Raw genomic sequence first — 19,059 nt, 5'->3', positions numbered from 1 at the left:
TCTACTGCTTTCTTATAGACATTTAGGTCATTATGGAAGTTTTCAGGAGCTCTGCTTGATGTCAGCAAGTAGAAGCATTATTTTTTATTAGTGGACGTGTCCTAGCTTTGTGCTAATGAGTTTATGCAGTCGCTGTGGGTGGACTGCGTTAACGGGAGGTCCAGTCGGTAGTCCTTCCAAACGAGAAGTGATTCCTGCTTCTGACTAAATCTTGGGTTCAGTTACTTGCAGATTTAGAAAACAGCCCAATGTTCACCAATGATCTGGAGTGTCAGAAACTTCTGATGGAAGCCATGAAATACCATCTCTTACCCGAAAGAAGATCGATGATGCAAAGTCCTAGGACCAAACCACGAAAATCCACGGTCGGGGCTCTTTATGCAGTGGGTGGAATGGATGCTACCAAAGGTAAGAATTGCAATTATCAAGAATCATTGGGTTTTATACAATTGTTACTAAATGATACAATGTAGAAAGTGATTGAACAGGATGAGTATAAACACTGTGGAACATTGCCAAAATATCCCCTCCCTCCTCCTGCAGATGTGGACAAGATAGGGAGTCATTTAAAAATGTTGTAATTAGTGTCCCCGTGCCTGCTGAGTGGACGGGCTCCTCCTGCAGAGCTCTGCCCCTCGGCCCCTCTCACAGCATGCAGTCTCTCAGTCACATCTTGCTGTATCCTCCTCCTTTCTCTTGCTGTTTTACACTAGATGGATTATTGGGTGACTGAGGACATTTACAGAGATCTTGCAGGGAGGGAGGTCTACATGTTGCTGGAGGAGGAGGAAAATGTCACCTTATCCGAACAATAAAGACGCTTTAAAGGTTTTCTTGACTTTATTATCCTGACCCACCTACTATGGATGAGATCATGGAACTTCCATTTGATAGAGATTATCAGTTGAAGGGTCTTGAGTTCCTTTTATATTTTTGTTCAGTGTTCCGTTCCTATAGAAGGTCTGTTCTTTGTTGTGTAGAGGAGGCCAGCAGATTCATCCCGGAGACCTCAGGGATTATATTCACTGAGTTTTGAAGAGCAATGTCTATAAATGTCCAGAAAAGACAAGAGAATAAGTCATCCAATCAAGAAAATGCTCTTCTGGTGGCCCCTCATCGATTGCTGGCTTTATTCATTTCCCCAAGTGGTGTCACCTTCATCCAAAGTGACAGACGAAAACAATCAATGAGAAGTCACCGAGGAGCCGCTGCTCACAGGTTACACTGACTTTTATTTATAAATGCCACCGCAGCTCAGTGTCCTCGCCCTTCAACTAAACAGGGTCTCAGACAAATGCTTTGATGTCAAAAAACAATTTTAAGGTCCTTAAATAGAGATGGCCTTGCGGTTCGCCCGGCGGTCGTTTGGCGGCGCATGCGAACATATGGCGATGTCCGCCGGTGCCATATTCTTTTGCATCAGGTGGTACAGGACAGCCAATTGAGACGTTTCAGCACATGGACACACCCCTACCTTATAAATAATCCCGATCTGGCCGACATTTTACATTCTGTTGCTTTGTGGAAGTTGCTTTGTGGAGCAGGGACAGGCTGTTAGGGACACCGAACGCTAGCTAATAGGGCCACAAAAGTCATTATAAGGACTGGTATAGGTGCGCTATCGATAGGTGTGATATACTGAGGAGTGTGATATACTCATAATATACTTTGTAACATAGAAAATATATTATAGTGTATTTGTATTGTGCCGCAGTTGTGTGCGGTTCTGAGGCGATACCGCGGCTATACAGAGGGACAAATGCTATTGAAACAACTAAATGCAACTGGTGTGATATACCTGTTGCCCCCAAAAAAACTGATTGAAGGGTGTGATATACCTATAATATACTTTCTAACATAGGAAGTATATTATAGTGCATTTGTATTGTGCAGAAGTTGTGCGCGGTTCTGCTGCGATACCACAGCTATATAGAGGGCCAAGCACTATTGGAACAACTATTTGCAAAGGGTGTGATATACCTGTTGCCCCCAAAAAAAACTGATTGAGGGGTGTGATATACCTGCTTCCACAAAATACTGATTAATGGGATTGATATACCTGCTTCCACAAAATACTGATTGAGGCGATTTATATACCTGTTACCACCAAATATTGATTGAGGCCTGCGATATACCTGCTTCCACAAAATACTGATTAAGGGGATTGATTTACCTTCTTCCACAAAATACTGATTAAGGGGTTTGATATACCTGCTTCAACAAAATACTGAATAAGGGGTTTGATATACCTGCTTCCACCAAATATTGATTGAGGCCTGCGATATACCTGCTTCCACAAAGTACTGATTAAGGGGATTGATAGACCTGCTTCCACAAAATACTGATTGAGGGGTTTGATATACCTGCTTCCACAAAATATTGATTGAGGCCTGCGATATACCTGCTTCCACAAAATACTGATTAAGGGGATTGATATACCTGCTTCCAGAAAACACTGATTGAGTTCTGTGATATATCTGTTTCTACAAAATACTGATTAAAGGGATTGATATACCTGCTTCCACCAAATATTGATTGAGGCTTGCGAGATACCTACTTCCACAAAATACTGATTAAGGGGTTTGATATACCTGCTTCCACCAAATATTGATTGAGGCCTGCGATATACCTGCTTCCACAAAGTACTGATTAAGGGGATTGATAGACCTGCTTCCACAAAATACTGATTGAGGGGTTTGATATACCTGCTTCCACAAAATATTGATTGAGGCCTGCGATATACCTGCTTCCACAAAATACTGATTAAGGGGATTGATATACCTGCTTCCAGAAAACACTGATTGAGTTCTGTGATATATCTGTTTCTACAAAATACTGATTAAAGGGATTGATATACCTGCTTCCACCAAATATTGATTGAGGCTTGCGAGATACCTACTTCCACAAAATACTGATTAAGGGGTTTGATATACCTGCTTCCAAAAAATATTGATTGAGGCCTGTGATATACCTGCTTCCACAAAATACTGATTAAGGGGATTGATATACCTGCTTACACAAAATATTGATTAAGGGGTTTGATATACCTGTTTCCACCAAATACTGATTGAGGCCTGCGATATACCTGCTTCCAAAAATACTGCTTTTCTCTAGGGACTTTGGCACAGGATCATTTTGAAAATGACAGGCAGAGGAAGATGCAGGCCGTTCAACAGGGCTGGTAGGGTCGGGCAGGTGCACCAGGCCGGAGCCTAAGTGGGAAGTTGGAGAAGGCACGTGTGATTACTTCAAAAGACGCACCAGAGTGGGTTGAGTGGCTCATTTAGCCTTCTGCACCCTACTAATTCTCTGTATCTGCACCCTCCTCACTCTCTGCTGTGTGCACCCCCAAAGACACCACCACCACCACCACCATAACCTCTCCACTCGAGGAATTATTTTCCCATCCATTCCCAGACCTTACCGATGTGCAGCCATTCTTGACATTGGATGAGGAAGAGGAGGTAGCAACGGCTGCCACCCAGCGGTCCGATGACAGTACCCAGATCAGCCCAAGGAGTGTGGTCCCCGCTGTTGCTGCCTACTCTGAGATCTCAAATGTCAGTGGTGGTGAAGGTGACGATGATGACGTGTCGATGGATGCCACGTGGGTGCCCACAAGAGAGGAAGAGGAGGGGAGTTCAGAGGGAGAGACAGACCAGCAGATAGGGAGGAGAAGCAGGCAGAGCTCGCAGGGCACAGGAGGCAAAAAGCAGACTGCAAATGTATCTGGAGCAAGCCATCCACAATGCACAGTCACATCTGGTGCTCCCAGGACACCGGCACATGGCTCCGCAGTGTGGGCTTTTTTTAACGTGATAGCTGCTGACAATAGTGTTGCCATCTGCAGGCTGTGCTGTCAACGCATAAGTTGCGGTAAGCCCAACACTCACCTAGGGAGGACCGCCTTAAGAAGGCACCTGGCCTCCCATCACCGAGCCCAGTGGGAGCAACACCGTCAGAACCCACAAAGCCACACTCCCGGTGCTCCACGTCCTGCCTCTTCTCCTTTTCCTCTCTCCTCCCATTTGTCCTCCACTTCACCTTCCACCGTGCCATCGTCACGTTCATCTGGCACAAGGCAGGCTTCCATGGCCTAAATGTTCGAGCGTAAAAAGTTAACGACACCGGATAACCCTCTTGTCCAACGGCTGACCGCTGGCTTGTTGGAACGGCTAGCCCGCCAACTACTGCCATATAAACTGGTGGACTCGGAGGCCTTTAGAAAATTTGTGGCCATTGGAACACCGCAATGGAAGTCCCCGGAAGGAAATATTTCTCCCAGAAGGGCATCCCAGAGCTATATGGCCACGTTCAGCGGCAAGTGAATATATTTCTGGCACACAGTGTCGGTGCCAAGATACATCTGACCACAGACACGTGGTCTAGCAAACACGGGCAGGGAAGGTACATAACTTTTACTGCCCACTGGGTGAACCTTCTGACGGCTGTCAAGCAAGTAACCCGTGGCTCCCGTGTGGATTTGGTGTTGCAACCACGGATTGCATGCAGGACTGCCTCTTATCCTCCTCCTACTCCATCCTCCGTCTCCTCCTCGGCTGACTCCTCCTTTTCCACTGCTACTGCCTCTTCCGCTGCGCACCCTAAGCTCCCTAGAAACTAGTCGACGTCCCAGGTAAGACGTTGCCATGCTGTGCTGCGGCTGTTGTGCCTAGAAGCCAAGATCCACACCGGTCCTGCACTGCTTTCAGCTCTGCGGTCACAGGCCGATCAGTGGCTAACCCTGCTCAATTTGACAGTTAGTAAAGTGGTGTGCGACAACGGTGCCAATCTGCTGAGCGCGCTGAAACAGGGCAAAATGACACACGTGCCGTGCATGGCACACGTCCCGAACTTAGTCGTGCAGGGATTCATTGCCAAATACCCCGGGGTCCAGGACGTCTTGCGGCAGGCCAGGAAAATCTCTGTCCATTTTAGAAGATCTTACACGGCCATGGCTCGCCTTGCTGATGTTCAGCGGCGACACCACCTGCCGTCAGACGTCTGATTTGTGACAGCCTGACGCGATGGAACTCCACCTTGTATATGTTTGATAGGCTGCTCCAGCAGAAACGCACCGTTAACGACTACCTGTGCAAACTCTGCGGCAGGACAGGTTCTGGGAGCTTGGTTTCTTTTTCCGCGCCAGTGGCTGCTCATGCGCGATGCATGCAGACTTCTGCGGCCATTTGATGAGATCAAACTGGTCAGTCGCAGCCAGGGCGACATCAGTGACATCGTACATCACGCCTTCTTTCTGGAGCATGCATTGCGTCGTGTCATTGATCAAGCCGAGGAGCAGGAAGATGAGGAAGTCGCAATGCTGGATGAATTCTCAGGGGGGCTACTCCATCTATGTGCAGAAGCCAGGGCGCTCCACCGCTTCCAATTTAGTGCAAATGGGGGCCTTCATGCTCCAGTGTTTGAAGAGGGACCACCATATAAAAAGCATAAAGGGCACAGTACTGGGTGGCAAAGTAATTAGACCCCCGGTACAAACACAAAATGGCGGACATGTTACCAGCATCACAGAGGGCCCGCAGAATGCAGCATCTCCAGGCCTTTCTGTAAAAGATGCTGCATTCTTCTGTTGCGGGCACTGGCAGAGGAATTGCCAACCACAGCGAAACAGGTGCGGGTACCAATCCTACCGCGTCTGCAAGAAGAGGGCGGTTTGAAGATGTGTTGGTAACTTCGGATATGAGATCATTCTTTCAGCCAACCCATCGACAGCCGCCCTCCGGATCCAGCCTCAGGGAACGCCTTGACCGACAGGTGTCCGACTACATCGGGTTAACGGCCGATGTGGACACTCTGAGAAGTGAGGAACCCCTGGACTACTGGGTGGGCAGGCTTGACCTGTAGCCAGAGCTGGCACAATTTGCCATTGAACTCTTGGCTTGTCCCTCGTCGAGTGTCCTGTCCGAAAGGACGTTCAGCGCAGCAGGGGATATCGTGACCGATAAGCGCACTCGCCTAGCTCACAACAGTGTGGACTACCTCACATTTCTAAAAATGAATGAGGCATGGATCTCGGAGGAATTTAACACCTGTGACGACCACGTGTAATTGAATTTCCTCATGCCAGCCCACACATATCCGCCATCACCCAGAACAAAGAATGGTCCTTGTCTTACAGATGTAGTAGAGTTAACACACATGCTTTATGACACATGTTATCTAAACTAAATGCGTTAAGCAAACACCTTCAATTGCTTTTCGATGGCTTTTGTTTCAAGATAACGCGATGTACAGTAAAGTAGGTGAATGAACGACTGGCACTCACTATGTGGTACACATCAAACAACTATTTATTAATTACCCGTCCGCTCACGGTGGAGTGGTGGCAGGAAAGCATATAATTTAAAACAACATTACATTCAATATAGTTTAAAAAACCCCAAAAAGAATAAAATGCAATATCGTAAAATACAATATAATGCTCTGGTTATAAAAGGAAACGCATATATCTGGACAGAGTTTCCTGAAAAACTCTATGTAGTGCAGCACTATCGATTTGCAGTAGATGTCCTAACAATTCATAAAGAGGGTGCTGTCTCTTTAGATCGAATAGCACTTAAGTCCACTCACATCAAGCTCAGTGTCCACAGTATAATAGTTCAGTTGATCCGGATCCAAAAGAAACTACAATCAACAATGACTTGTGAGGGTAATATTTAGGGAATATAGTATCCTTATATTTAGAATAATCTTCAGCAGTCTTTTCACCGATTTATAATACGGCCTTCAGTAGTTAAATAAGTAATCTATTTCAGGGAGATATCGCTTACCCCTATAGAAACGTCTTCAGCCGTCGGGTTTGACCGCTCACTGCACCGCTCGCTGCTCGGCGTCCTCGCACTCTGGTTTGAACACGTGATAACCCAGAGGTATCGCGGGACTTGAAGACTTACTTCCGCTATTCCTGCAAGAGGGTGCTTGTGATGAGATGAACAAATGGAGCGCTCCACTTATGAAGAATAATCTGAATCCTTTAGATGATATCCAGAATGATGCTGTAGACAGGGATATAACGCTAAACGCGTTTCGAAGACTTCCGTCCTCTTCCTCAGTAGCTATACCCCTACTACTGAGGAAGAGGACGGAAGTCTTCGAAACGCGTTTAGCGTTATATCCCTGTCTACAGCATCATTCTGGATATCATCTAAAGGATTCAGATTATTCTTCATAAGTGGAGCGCTCCATTTGTTCATCTCATCACAAGCACCCTCTTGCAGGAATAGCGGAAGTAAGTCTTCAAGTCCCGCGATACCTCTGGGTTATCACGTGTTCAAACCAGAGTGCGAGGACGCCGAGCAGCGAGCGGTGCAGTGAGCGGTCAAACCCGACGGCTGAAGACGTTTCTATAGGGGTAAGCGATATCTCCCTGAAATAGATTACTTATTTAACTACTGAAGGCCGTATTATAAATCGGTGAAAAGACTGCTGAAGATTATTCTAAATATAAGGATACTATATTCCCTAAATATTACCCTCACAAGTCATTGTTGATTGTAGTTTCTTTTGGATCCGGATCAACTGAACTATTATACTGTGGACGAATATGTAGAGAGAATCTCTAAATCGCACATCCTCATACCTATGCTTCTGATATACAACTGTTTTCAATTATCAGCATTTCTTATGATAAAACATGGCTATACAGCGATGCTATCAATCATTTGCTGTGCACTATAAAGAGACAATTAGTATACAGTTTGATCAAAGCGCATAGGCCCACTTACCGCGACAAGGTTGCCTCTTGTTTAAGTGGGAACCTACTCTAACCATGGCGCGGCTCCGTGCGGCGACCACCGCGCCTCCACACCGCTCCAGCAGGCAATAGGACCCAGCAGCCGCACAGCGGCCCCACTGTACAGTGAGGCCACCTGGGCCCCGGGTCCCATCACTCCACCGGCACGGCACAGAAGCAGAGACGGCCGCCGTCCAGCGCCGCATGTGAACTGGTGCAAATGGCTCACCTGTTCACAGCCTCTCAGGAACTCCAACTGAGATGTGGTAGGAATTTATAGACCCTTTGCAGACTTCTGCTAATTAAAAAGCACCTGAGCCACATGGGGAGGAGCGCTGATTCAGGGGAGGGGGGAAAAGAAGTTTATAGCATAAATTGTATGAATATGTAGAGAGAATCTCTAAATCGCACATCCTCATACCTATGCTTCTGATATACAACTGTTTACAATTGGAGGCGTGGTGGTCGCCGCACGGCTCTGCGCCATGGTTAGAGTAGGTTCCCACTTAAACAAGAGGCAACCTTGTCGCGGTAAGTGGGCCTATGCGCTTTGATCAAACTGTATACTAATTGCCTCTTTATAGTGCACAGCAAATGATTGATAGCATCGCTGTATAGCCATGTTTTATCATAAGAAATGCTGATAATTGAAAACAGTTGTATATCAGAAGCATAGGTATGAGGATGTGCGATTTAGAGATTCTCTCTACATATCCATACAATATTATACTGTGGACACTGAGCTTGATGTGAGTGGACTTAAGTGCTATTCGATCTAAAGAGACAGCACCCTCTTTATGAATTGTTAGGACATCTACTGCAAATCGATAGTGCTGCACTACATAGAGTTTTTCAGGAAACTCTGTCCAGATATATGCGTTTCCTTTTATAACCAGAGCATTATATTGTATTTTACAATATTGCATTTTATTCTTTTAGGGGTTTTTTAAACTATATTGAATGTAATGTTGTTTTAAATTATATGCTTTCCTGCCACCACTCCACCGTGAGCGGACGGGTAATTAATAAATAGTTGTTTGATGTGTACCACATAGTGAGTGCCAGTCGTTCATTCACCTATTTTACCTTGCACTATTGGACTGTTTGAGTGAGCAGCCCCTCGACTAGAGCACCTTTACCTGACTGAGGAGGGTGGTGAGCTATCCACAAATCTTTTTACGATGTACAGTAAAGACCAAAAGTTTGGACACACCTTCTCATTCAAAGAGTTTTCTTTATTTTCATGACTATGAAGGCATCAAAACTATGAATTAACACATGTGGAATTATATACATAACAAACAAGTGTGAAACAACTGAAAATATGTCATATTCTAGGTTCTTCAAAGTAGCCACCTTTTTGCTTTGATTGCTGCTTTGCACACTCTTGGCATTCTCTTGATGAGCTTCAAGAGGTAGTCCCCTGAAATGGTTTTCACTTCACAGGTGTGCCCGGTCAGGTTTAATAAGTGGGATTTCTTGCCTTATAAATCGGGTTGGGACCATCAGTTGCGTTGAGGAGAAGTCAGGTGGATACACAGCTGATAGTCCTACTGAATAGACTGTTAGAATTTGTATTATGGCAAGAAAAAAGCAGCTAAGTAAAGAAAAACTAGTGGCCATCATTACTTTAAGAAATGAAGGTCAGTCAGTCAGTCGAAAAATTTGGAAAACGTTGAAAGTAAGGGCTATTTGACCATGAAGGAGAGTGATGGGGTGCTGCGCCAGATGACCTGGCCTCCACAGTCACCGGACCTGAACCCAATCGAGATGGTTTGGGGTGAGCTGGACCGCAGAGTGAAGGCAAAAGGGCCAACAAGTGCTAAGCATCTCTGGGAACTCCTTCAAGACTGTTGGAAGACCATTTCAGGGGACTACCTCTTGAAGCTCATCAAGAGAATACCAAGAGTGTGCAAAGCAGTAATCAAAGCAAAAGGTGGCTACTTTGAAGAACCTAGAATATGACATATTTTCAGTTGTTTCACACTTGTTTGTTATGTATATAATTCCACATGTGTTAATTCATAGTTTTGATGCCTTCATAGTCATGAAAATAAAGAAAACTCTTTGAATGAGAAGGTGTGTCCAAACTTTTGGTCTGTACTGTATATACAGCAGCATAAAATACCTTTTCTGTCAGGTGAATGCCTAATTTTTGGGGCCTGTACTACCGTGGCCTAAAATAAAAAATTTCTAGGCTCCAGCAAGGTACATTTTTGAGAGTTTCTCTTCAAGACGCATAAAAATGGCCCCTGATGATTAAAATACATATTTTTTGTGGGAATTTTTGCCATTGATCCCCTCTGGTATGTCACTGTCCATGTTGTGGGACTATTTGTGCTCTTCTACTAAGTATTTGGTGGCTGCAAAAATAAACTGAAGGTTTTTCAGGTTCGCCTGCCATTAAAGTCAATAGGGTCCGCTGCGAATGCCTGGTTCCTGAACATTTCGCCGATGTTCGTCCATTACTATCCTTAAATGTCAGGAGGACTGGAGGAGCGATGTTACTGCTGCAGGAGCGGAGTCTTAATTTCCACTCCAAGTCCAGAAACTATAAATGTTAATGACCATTTAGGTTTAACTTTCTATTGTTCTTGAAAAGAATAACAAGGGAGGCAGGGAGGAGGGGGGGGGGGGCGCCAATAATTAATTGCAGATCTCCAGACGGATGAGCACTGTCCGCCGGGCGAGCGGGATGAATATTAATAATGTGGCCTCCAGTCGAGAAGCAGTTTGATCTCTGGATAATCCTGATGCCGGAAGAATCTTTTGTATCTTCTCTTCTTTAATTTTTTTCGTGCACTTGTATAGTTACTGAATAAGTAATGTAATGTATGTACACAGTGACTGAACCAGCTGAATAGTGAGTGCAGCTCTGGAGTATAATGCAGGATGTAACTCAGGATCAGTACAGGATAAGTAATGTATGTACACAGTGACTGCACCAGCAGAATAGTGAGTGCAGCTCTGCAGTATAATGCAGGATGTAACTTAATGATTTTCCTATTTCATGACGTAAAGTCATAGTTTTATTAAAGACACGGAGGCGAGTATTGCTTACTCCTTCTTTACTTCCACCAATAGCAGCAAAGGAGAAATTAACATAATCAAAACAATAAAGGATCCTCCCCAAACAGATCCTATAATAAGCAGTGTCCTCTTTATATCTTCCTCTTTCTTTGAATCCACGACACCAACCGCCAAACCATAACCGAAAACGAACCGAACTGGAACTGGTTCCGACACCGACCATTCTTCTCCCTCCAACTGAAGAACTCAAGCCAACATGGCTAACATTTCAGGAAACCTGGAACAACACGGAATGCCATCTGCCAAGGATTTTTCAACCTGAAACAAAACAAATAATATAGCCAGTGTAAACACATGGGTACAAATGTGCAATCTCGACCCTATAACGGTCGTACATTAAAAAGGTCGCTTAACAGAACCATAATCAATCTTGACGGTAAAATGTCATAAATAACCACAGAAACAGTGTAATAATCAATAATAATACCATAACATTAAAAATAATAATAGGGTGGGCAAGAGAAACCTAGGGCGGGCAATACTCGCCTCCGTGTCTTTAATAAAACTATGACTTTACGTCATGAAATAGGAAAATCATTAAGTTTTACATCAAGACACGGAGGCTTCGTATTGCAAGTTCAAAGCTGCTCAATAATAGATGAAAACACATGAGGGGGAGGACGGAAATAAAACTCTGTGAACGTCGTGGCCCTAGACCAGTCAGCCAGACGCAGAATGTCCTCCAAACGAGCCCCCGAAACCGCCAGAGCAGTAGCAGCCGCGCCTCTGGCCGAGTGAGCGGTAAAGATCGTCGTATCAATCCCAGAAAGGGACATGACCCACTTCATCCAACGCGCCAAAGTGGGACTGGTAACCGGACCAAAGGGATGGCGAATAGAGAGGAAAAGCTGCGGAACGTCCGCAGACCGGTGAGCACGAGTGCGCAACTCATATTCCCGTAGACAAGCTACAGGACAGAGCGCCGGGGAAGATGGAAAACTGGGATAGGACACAGACCGAATATTGGTCTTGGTGCGCCGCGTGATGTTAAAAGTAACACCCTCGGGAGTAAAGGATCTGGCATCGTGATCCAGAGCCCTGACATCAGAGATCCTCTTACAGGAAATCAGGCAAAAAAGGGTCAGCAACTTGGCTGACAGTTGACGGAGGGAAAGAGCCGCGTTGTCGGGCCAGGAAGAGAGGAAAGAAAGGACCAGGGAAACATCCCACGTAGTGGTGAAACGTGGCCGAGGAGGCCGAGACAAGCGTGAGCCACGTAAAAGTCGAGACACTAAAGGGTGTTGACCAGCCGGAACACCATCAAATCCCTGATGAGTCGAGGAAATCGCAGAACGGAACAAATTGATGGTCCGATAAGCTTTCCCTGCCTCAAAGAGAGAAGTCAGGAATTGCAACAAATGGGTTACAGATGCCGAAACGGGATCCAGGTCCCGTTCCATGCACCAGCTAACCCAAGATCCCCAAGCTGCCCGGTAAGATTTTCGGGTGCCGGGAGCCCAAGCGTTGTCCAGGAGGCGTCTAGTTGCCTCCGAAATTCCCTCGACCTCTCCTGGAGTCCTGAAATTCGGCACGCAAGAAGTTGAAGGGAGCCTTCGACCAGCAGGGGATGTGGGGCACCCAGAGGGTCCTGGAGGAGATCCGTCCGCGTCGGGAGTAGGAGAGGTACATCGACCAGGAGTTCTAGGAGGATCGGGTACCAGGCTTGAGATCCCCAGAAGGGAATCACCACCACCAGTTCCGCCATCTGACGCCGAGTCTGTAGCAACATCCTCGGAATCATGGCAAACGGTGGAAACGCGTAATGTAGGCCTGAGGACCAGTCCTGTAGAAACGCATCCACCGCTTCTGCCTCCGGGTCCGGCCGCCAGCTGAAGAACCTGGACAGGTGAGTATTGAGCCGGGAAGCAAAAAGGTCTATGGAGCAAGGACCCCAGATGTCCGAGATTGTGGAGAACATTTCCGGATTCAGCCTCCAGTCGCTGCCGTCCGTGAAGCATCGGGAACTCCGATCCGCTTTGTAGTTGTGAAGACCCGGCAGGTACTCCGCTTGAATCATGATGTCCCTGGACAGACAGTAGGACCAGAACTCCTTCGCCAGTCGGGCTAAGGTGGCCGATTGAGTGCCGCCTAGGTGATTGACGTATCGGACCGCCGACACATTGTCCATGCGTAGACGGATGCATGCATGAGCTATGCCCTTGGTGAAACTCCTGATGGCAAACGAACCCGCTAGAAGTTCCAGAGCGTTGATGTGCAGATGGGTCTCTGACTCCGACCATCGACCCCCAGTGGAGATACCCTCGCAGTGGGCACCCCATCCTTGGAGACTCGCGTCCGACTCTACCGTGAATTCCGGTTGGAATCCGAAGATTGCTCTGCCGTTCCAGGCTTCCAAATTGCTCAACCACCAACGAAGTTCCTCCTGAGCTTCTTGATCCAGAATCACAGTGTCTGCAAACGAGGCCCCGGCACGGAGGTGGGCGATCTTCAGGCGCTGTAAAGCCCGATAATGGAGCGGAGCGGGAAAGACTGCCTGGATAGAGGAGGCAAGTAACCCAATGATGCGAGCCAGGTGGCGTAGGGATAGAGAGGGAGTTGAGAGAGCATGTCTCAACTCCTTGCGTATCGTCCGCAATTTCTCTGCAGGGAGGCTGAGAGATTCCGCGACAGAGTCCACCGTGAAGCCCAGAAACTCGATACGTCGAGCCGGTGTGAGGCAGGATTTCTCGAGATTGAGTAGAAAACCCAGACCCGTCAGAAGATCCGAGGTCCACTGGAGGTGTTGCAGCAGAGACGACTGACATTGGTGCATAATGAGGATGTCGTCCAGGTAAATGACAAGACGAACCCCACGGCTCCGAAGCCAGGCCATGACTGGGCGCAGTAACTTGGTGAAGCACCAAGGCGCTGAGGAAAGACCGAACGGTAGGCAAGTGAAGCGCCACACTTCGCCCTTCCACAGGAAGCGCAGAAGATCCCTGGAGGAGGAGGCAATCGGGACCGTCAGATAGGCATCCTTGAGATCCAGCTTCACCATCCAGTCCCCCGGAATCAGCAAGTCCCGAAGGAGGTGAATCCCCTCCATCTTGAAGTGGCGGTAGCGCACCACAGAGTTCAGTGCCCGGAGATTTATGACCGGACGAAATTGTCCCCCTTTTTTCTGGACTAGAAAAATGTGGCTGAGAACGCCCCTTTGGGTAGGAGGGGCCCTTTCTATCGCATCCTTGTGCAAGAGGGAAAAAAGTTCTACATCCACTAGTTCCCTGTCCGGTAGTGCCAGGGGAGGGGGAGAAGGGACGAGATCTGGCGAACTCGTAAGTTCTATGTGGAACCCCTGCACAGTGTTCAGCACCCATGGATCTGATGTGATGCTGGACCAAACGTGGGAACATAGACGGAGTCTGCCCCCTACACAAGGAGTGAAAGAAGTCCCCACTGGGGAAAGACTTACCGAAAGATTTTCTGTAGTTCGGATTCCCTCTAACCGACCTGGAACGCCATTGGCCGCCTCTGGCCGGGAAGAACGAGGGGGGATTTCTTTGGTCCTGGAAAGGAGGCCTCTGGTTGAAGGAGCCTCTGCCCGAGCTGCGGGCATGATAACTGGAACGGCCGGACAGACGGCCCCTACTACTGCCGACCCTAGTGGAGACCCGTCCCTGAAATACCCTTCTCATGGAGGACTGGGCCTTGTCCAATGCGGTAAACGCTCCAACGTACCTGCTGAGGTCCTTGATGAAGGAATCCCCGAACAGTTGACCCTGAGCATCCTTCCCTGTCTCAGTAAGTGCCAGGTTGGCCAATTTTGGGTCAATTTTAAAAAGGATGGCTTTACGCCTTTCAATGGACAGGGAGGAGTTGGTGCTGCCCGCAATACAAATGGCTCTCTGTATCCAGCCAGTAAGCTCCTCCGGATCTATCGGAGAGCCGTCCACTTTGGCCGATTCGGCCATTTCAAAGATTTTGGCGAGGGGGCCAAAAATGTCGAGGAGCTTATCCTGACAACTCTTAATAGCGGAATCCAGTCCTTTACGGGGATTCCAGCCGGTTTTAGTTAAAAACTGAGTCATCTTCTGATCCACAGATGGGGTCTCACAGACCTTGTTAGGGATCAATGGTCTGGGGCATTCTGCACGGAGCTTGCTGCGCGCCTCTTTGCTGAGAGGACGACGCACCCAATGCTCCAAGTAATCGCTCACATGAGCTACCGGCAACCACTCCGCCGACCTAGGGTGGTGGAGGGCATCAGGATCAAATAGTGGGTTACCAGAAGGATCCACCAGGGTAGAAGCCGTGTTAGGGGCAGAGGTGGATGCGCCCACGGACTCAGATGTGGAAGGCCTAGGGCCTGAGGTGCTTGGAAACTGAGGTTCCATCTCTAACACTCCATCAGAGTGGTCACTTGCCTCCGCATAAGCCTCCATGTCCGATTCAATATCAGAATCTATGTCATGAGTTTGTGCTCTAGCACATTTCCACGTTCGCGCCCTTTCTGCCTGGCGCGGTAAGGCTCTTTTGCGCGATCTAAGCGCGCTATCATGGGTGGCTTGGATCACACCAGTCAATGTCTCCTGGGCAGGAGGTTCAATGGTAGGCTGCGGGCTAGTGAGTGCAGGCATTAGATTAGAGGGGCCAGGAGCATGGGCAGATAAGGCCTGAGATATGGTCTGAGAGATCATTGAGGACATGGATCCCATGGCCTCTACAATGGCACTAGACACTGTGCGATGAAGCTCCAGGGCCTGTGCACTCATGCCTGGCAGGCTGGGGTCCCCAGTGGGTGGGGGGGGATTAGGCCCAGAGGGAGAGCGATCTGAGGACATGATCTAGTTATTAAAGATCTAAAAAGTAAATGCCTGGTGGCCGATGGGGTACCTAATCTAATGGTGCTAATCTCGGGTAGAAAACAACTAACCTAAACAGGGGTTAATCACCCCAAGCGCCGCAGTAAGGCAGGAGCCGATCCGGAGCCGAGAGGAGCAGCAATGCACTGGAGAGCGCTCCGAAATCCCGCGAGAAGACGGGCGGGAGCTCCCAAGATGGCCGCCGAGATCTCGCGAGATCTCGGAGCCGCGGGAGGCTAAAGAAACCTGCCGCCGATAACCTATGCCGCCGGAGAGCAGAGGGAAGGAATCGGAGCGGCGACTAAGGTAGTGGGAGAGGAGGGGGGTCAAAAGAACTCACCCCCAAGACGAAAGGCTACAGGGGATAAAACCGCCGATGAAGAAACGCAAAGGGGAAGAGAGGGGGGGGGGGGCGGCCCCCAAATGAAGGGAATACAGAATATACTGTGATAAAATCTCATCAATGAAGGGAAAAAAGGGGGGAGGAGACCTGGATATAGGTCAGAACAGCATATATATATCTATCTACTAGGCCAGTATTAAAACGCCATGAAAAGACATAAAATTGCTTCAAAATCTAAATCACATAATCGAATATATAGGTCACTTAGCTTTGGTGGAGCAGCAAAGAAAGAGGAAGATATAAAGAGGACACTGCTTATTATAGGATCTGTTTGGGGAGGATCCTTTATTGTTTTGATTATGTTAATTTCTCCTTTGCTGCTATTGGTGGAAGTAAAGAAGGAGTAAGCAATACGAAGCCTCCGTGTCTTGCTGTAAAACTCAGGATCAGTACAGGATAAGTAATGTATGTACACAGTGACTGCACCAGCAGAATAGTGAGTGCAGCTCTGGAGTATAATACAGGATGTAACTCAGGATCAGTACAGGATAAGTAATGTATGTACACAGTGACTGCACCAGCAGAATAGTGAGTGCAGCTCTGGAGTATAATATAGGATGTAACTCAGGATTAGTACAGGATAAGTAATGTATGTACACAGTGACTGCACCAGCATAATAGTGAGTGCAGCTCTGGAGTATAATACAGGATGTAACTCAGGATCAGTACAGGATAAGTAATGTATGTACACAGTGACTGCACCAGCAGAATAGTGAGTGCAGCTCTGGAGTATAATACAGGATGTAACTCAGGATCAGTACAGGATAAGTTATGTATGTACACAGTGACTGCACCAGCAGAATAGTGAGTGCAGCTCTGGAGTATAATATAGGATGTAACTCAGGATTAGTACAGGATAAGTAATGTATGTACACAGTGACTGCACCAGCAGAATAGTGAGTGCAGCTCTGGAGTATAATCCAGGATGTCACTCAGGATCAGTACAGGATAAGTAATGTATGTACACAGTGACTCCACCAGCAGAATAGTGAATGCAGCTCTGGAGTATAATACAGGATGTAACTCAGGATCAGTACAGGATAAGTAATGTATGTACACAGTGACTGCACCAGCAGAATAGTGAGTGCAGCTCTGGAGTATAATACAGGATGTAACTCAGGATCAGTACAGGATAAGTAATGTATGTACACAGTGACTGCACCAGCAGAATAGTGAGTGCAGCTCTGGAGTATAATACAGGATGTAACTCAGGATCAGTACAGGATAAGTAATGTATGTACACAGTGACTGCACCAGCAGAATAATGAGTGCAGCTCTGGAGTATAATACAGGATGTAACTCAGGATCAGTACAGAATAAGTAATGTATGTACACAGTGACTGCACCAGCAGAATAGTGAGTGCAGCTCTGGAGTATAATACAGGATGTAACTCAGGATCAGTACAGGATAAGTAATGTATGTACAGAGTGACAGCACCAGCAGAATAGTGAGTGCAGCTCTGGAGTATAATACAGGATGTAACTCAGGATCAGTACAGGATAAGTAATGTATGTACACAGTGACTGCACCAGCAGAATAGTGAGTGCAGCTCTGGAGTATAATACAGGATGTAACTCAGGATCAGTACAGGATAAGTAATGTATGTACACAGTGACTGCACCAGCAGAATAGTGAGTGCAGCTCTGGAGTATAATACAGGATGTAACTCAGGATCAGTACAGGATAAGTAATGTATGTACAGAGTGACTGCACCTGCAGAATAGTGAGTGCAGCTCTGGAGTATAATACAGGATTTTACTCACGATCAGTACAGGATAAGTAATGTATGTACAGAGTGACTGCACCTGCAGAATAGTGAGTGCAGCTCTGGAGTATAATACAGGATTTTACTCACGATCAGTACAGGATAAGTAATGTATGTACACAGTGACTGCACCAGCAGAATAGTGAGTGCAGCTCTGGAGTATAATACAGGATGTAATTCAGGATCAGTACAGGATAAGTAATGTATGTACACAGTGACTGCACCAGCAGAATAGTAAGTGCAGCTCTGGAGTATAATACAGGATGTAACTCAGGATCAGTACAGGATAAGTAATGTATATACACAGTGACTGCACCAGCAGAATAGTGAGTGCAGCTCTGGAGTATAATACAGGATGTAACTCAGGATCAGTCCAGGATAAGTAATGTATGTACACAGTGACTCCACCAGCAGAATAGTGAGTGCAGCTCTGGAGTATAATACAGGATGTAACTCAGGATCAGTCCAGGATAAGTAATGTATGTACACAGTGACTGCACCAGCAGAATAGTGAGTGCAGCTCCGGAGTATAATACAGGATGTAACTCAGGATCAGTACAGGATAAGTAATGTAAGTACGCAGTGACTGCACCAGCAGAATAGTGAGTGCAGTTCTGGAGTATAATAACAGGATGTAACTCAGGATCAGTACAGGATAAGTAATGTATGTACACAGTGACTGCACCAGCAGAATAGTGAGTGCAGCTCTGGAGTATAATACAGGATGTAACTCAGGATCAGTACAGGATAAGTAATGTATGTACACAGTGACTGCACCAACAGAATAGTGAGTGCAGCTCTGGAGTATAATACAGGATGTAACTCAGGATCAGTACAGGATAAGTAATGTATGTACACAGTGACTCCACCAGCAGAATAGTTAATGCAGCTCTGGAGTATAAAACAGGATGTAACTCAGGATCAGTACAGGATAAGTAATGTATGTACACAGTGACTCCACCAGCAGAATAGTGAGTGCAGCTCTGGAGTATAATACAGGATGTAACTCAGGATCAGTACAGGATAAGTAATGTATGTACACAGTGACTGCACCAGCAGAATAGTGAGTGCAGCTCTGGAGTATAATACAGGATGTAACTCAGGATCAGCACAGGTTAAGTAATGTATGTACACAGTGACTGCACCAGCAGAATAATGAGTGCAGCTCTGGAGTATAATACAGGATGTAACTTAATGATTTTCCTATTTCATGACGTAAAGTCATAGTTTTATTAAAGACACGGA

At 46.8% G+C, this 19,059-nt stretch overlaps 1 protein-coding gene across 1 annotated transcript in view; it reads left to right on the top strand.

The window, feature by feature from the left end:
* Positions 1-19,059, top strand: part of KLHL4 (kelch like family member 4) — a 206,746-nt gene that overhangs the window by 139,666 nt on the left and 48,021 nt on the right. The window contains exon 6 of the mRNA XM_040442447.1: positions 222-408. Coding sequence (XP_040298381.1) covers positions 222-408 — 187 coding nt within the window. The remainder of the gene's footprint in view (positions 1-221; positions 409-19,059) is intronic.

This window comes from Bufo bufo, chromosome 8 (genome assembly GCF_905171765.1).
Source record: "Bufo bufo chromosome 8, aBufBuf1.1, whole genome shotgun sequence".
In the NCBI taxonomy this organism is placed as follows: Eukaryota; Metazoa; Chordata; class Amphibia; order Anura; family Bufonidae; genus Bufo; species Bufo bufo.
The sequence above is the reverse complement of the archived record's forward strand: the minus strand, read 5'-3'. Positions and strand labels throughout refer to the sequence as shown.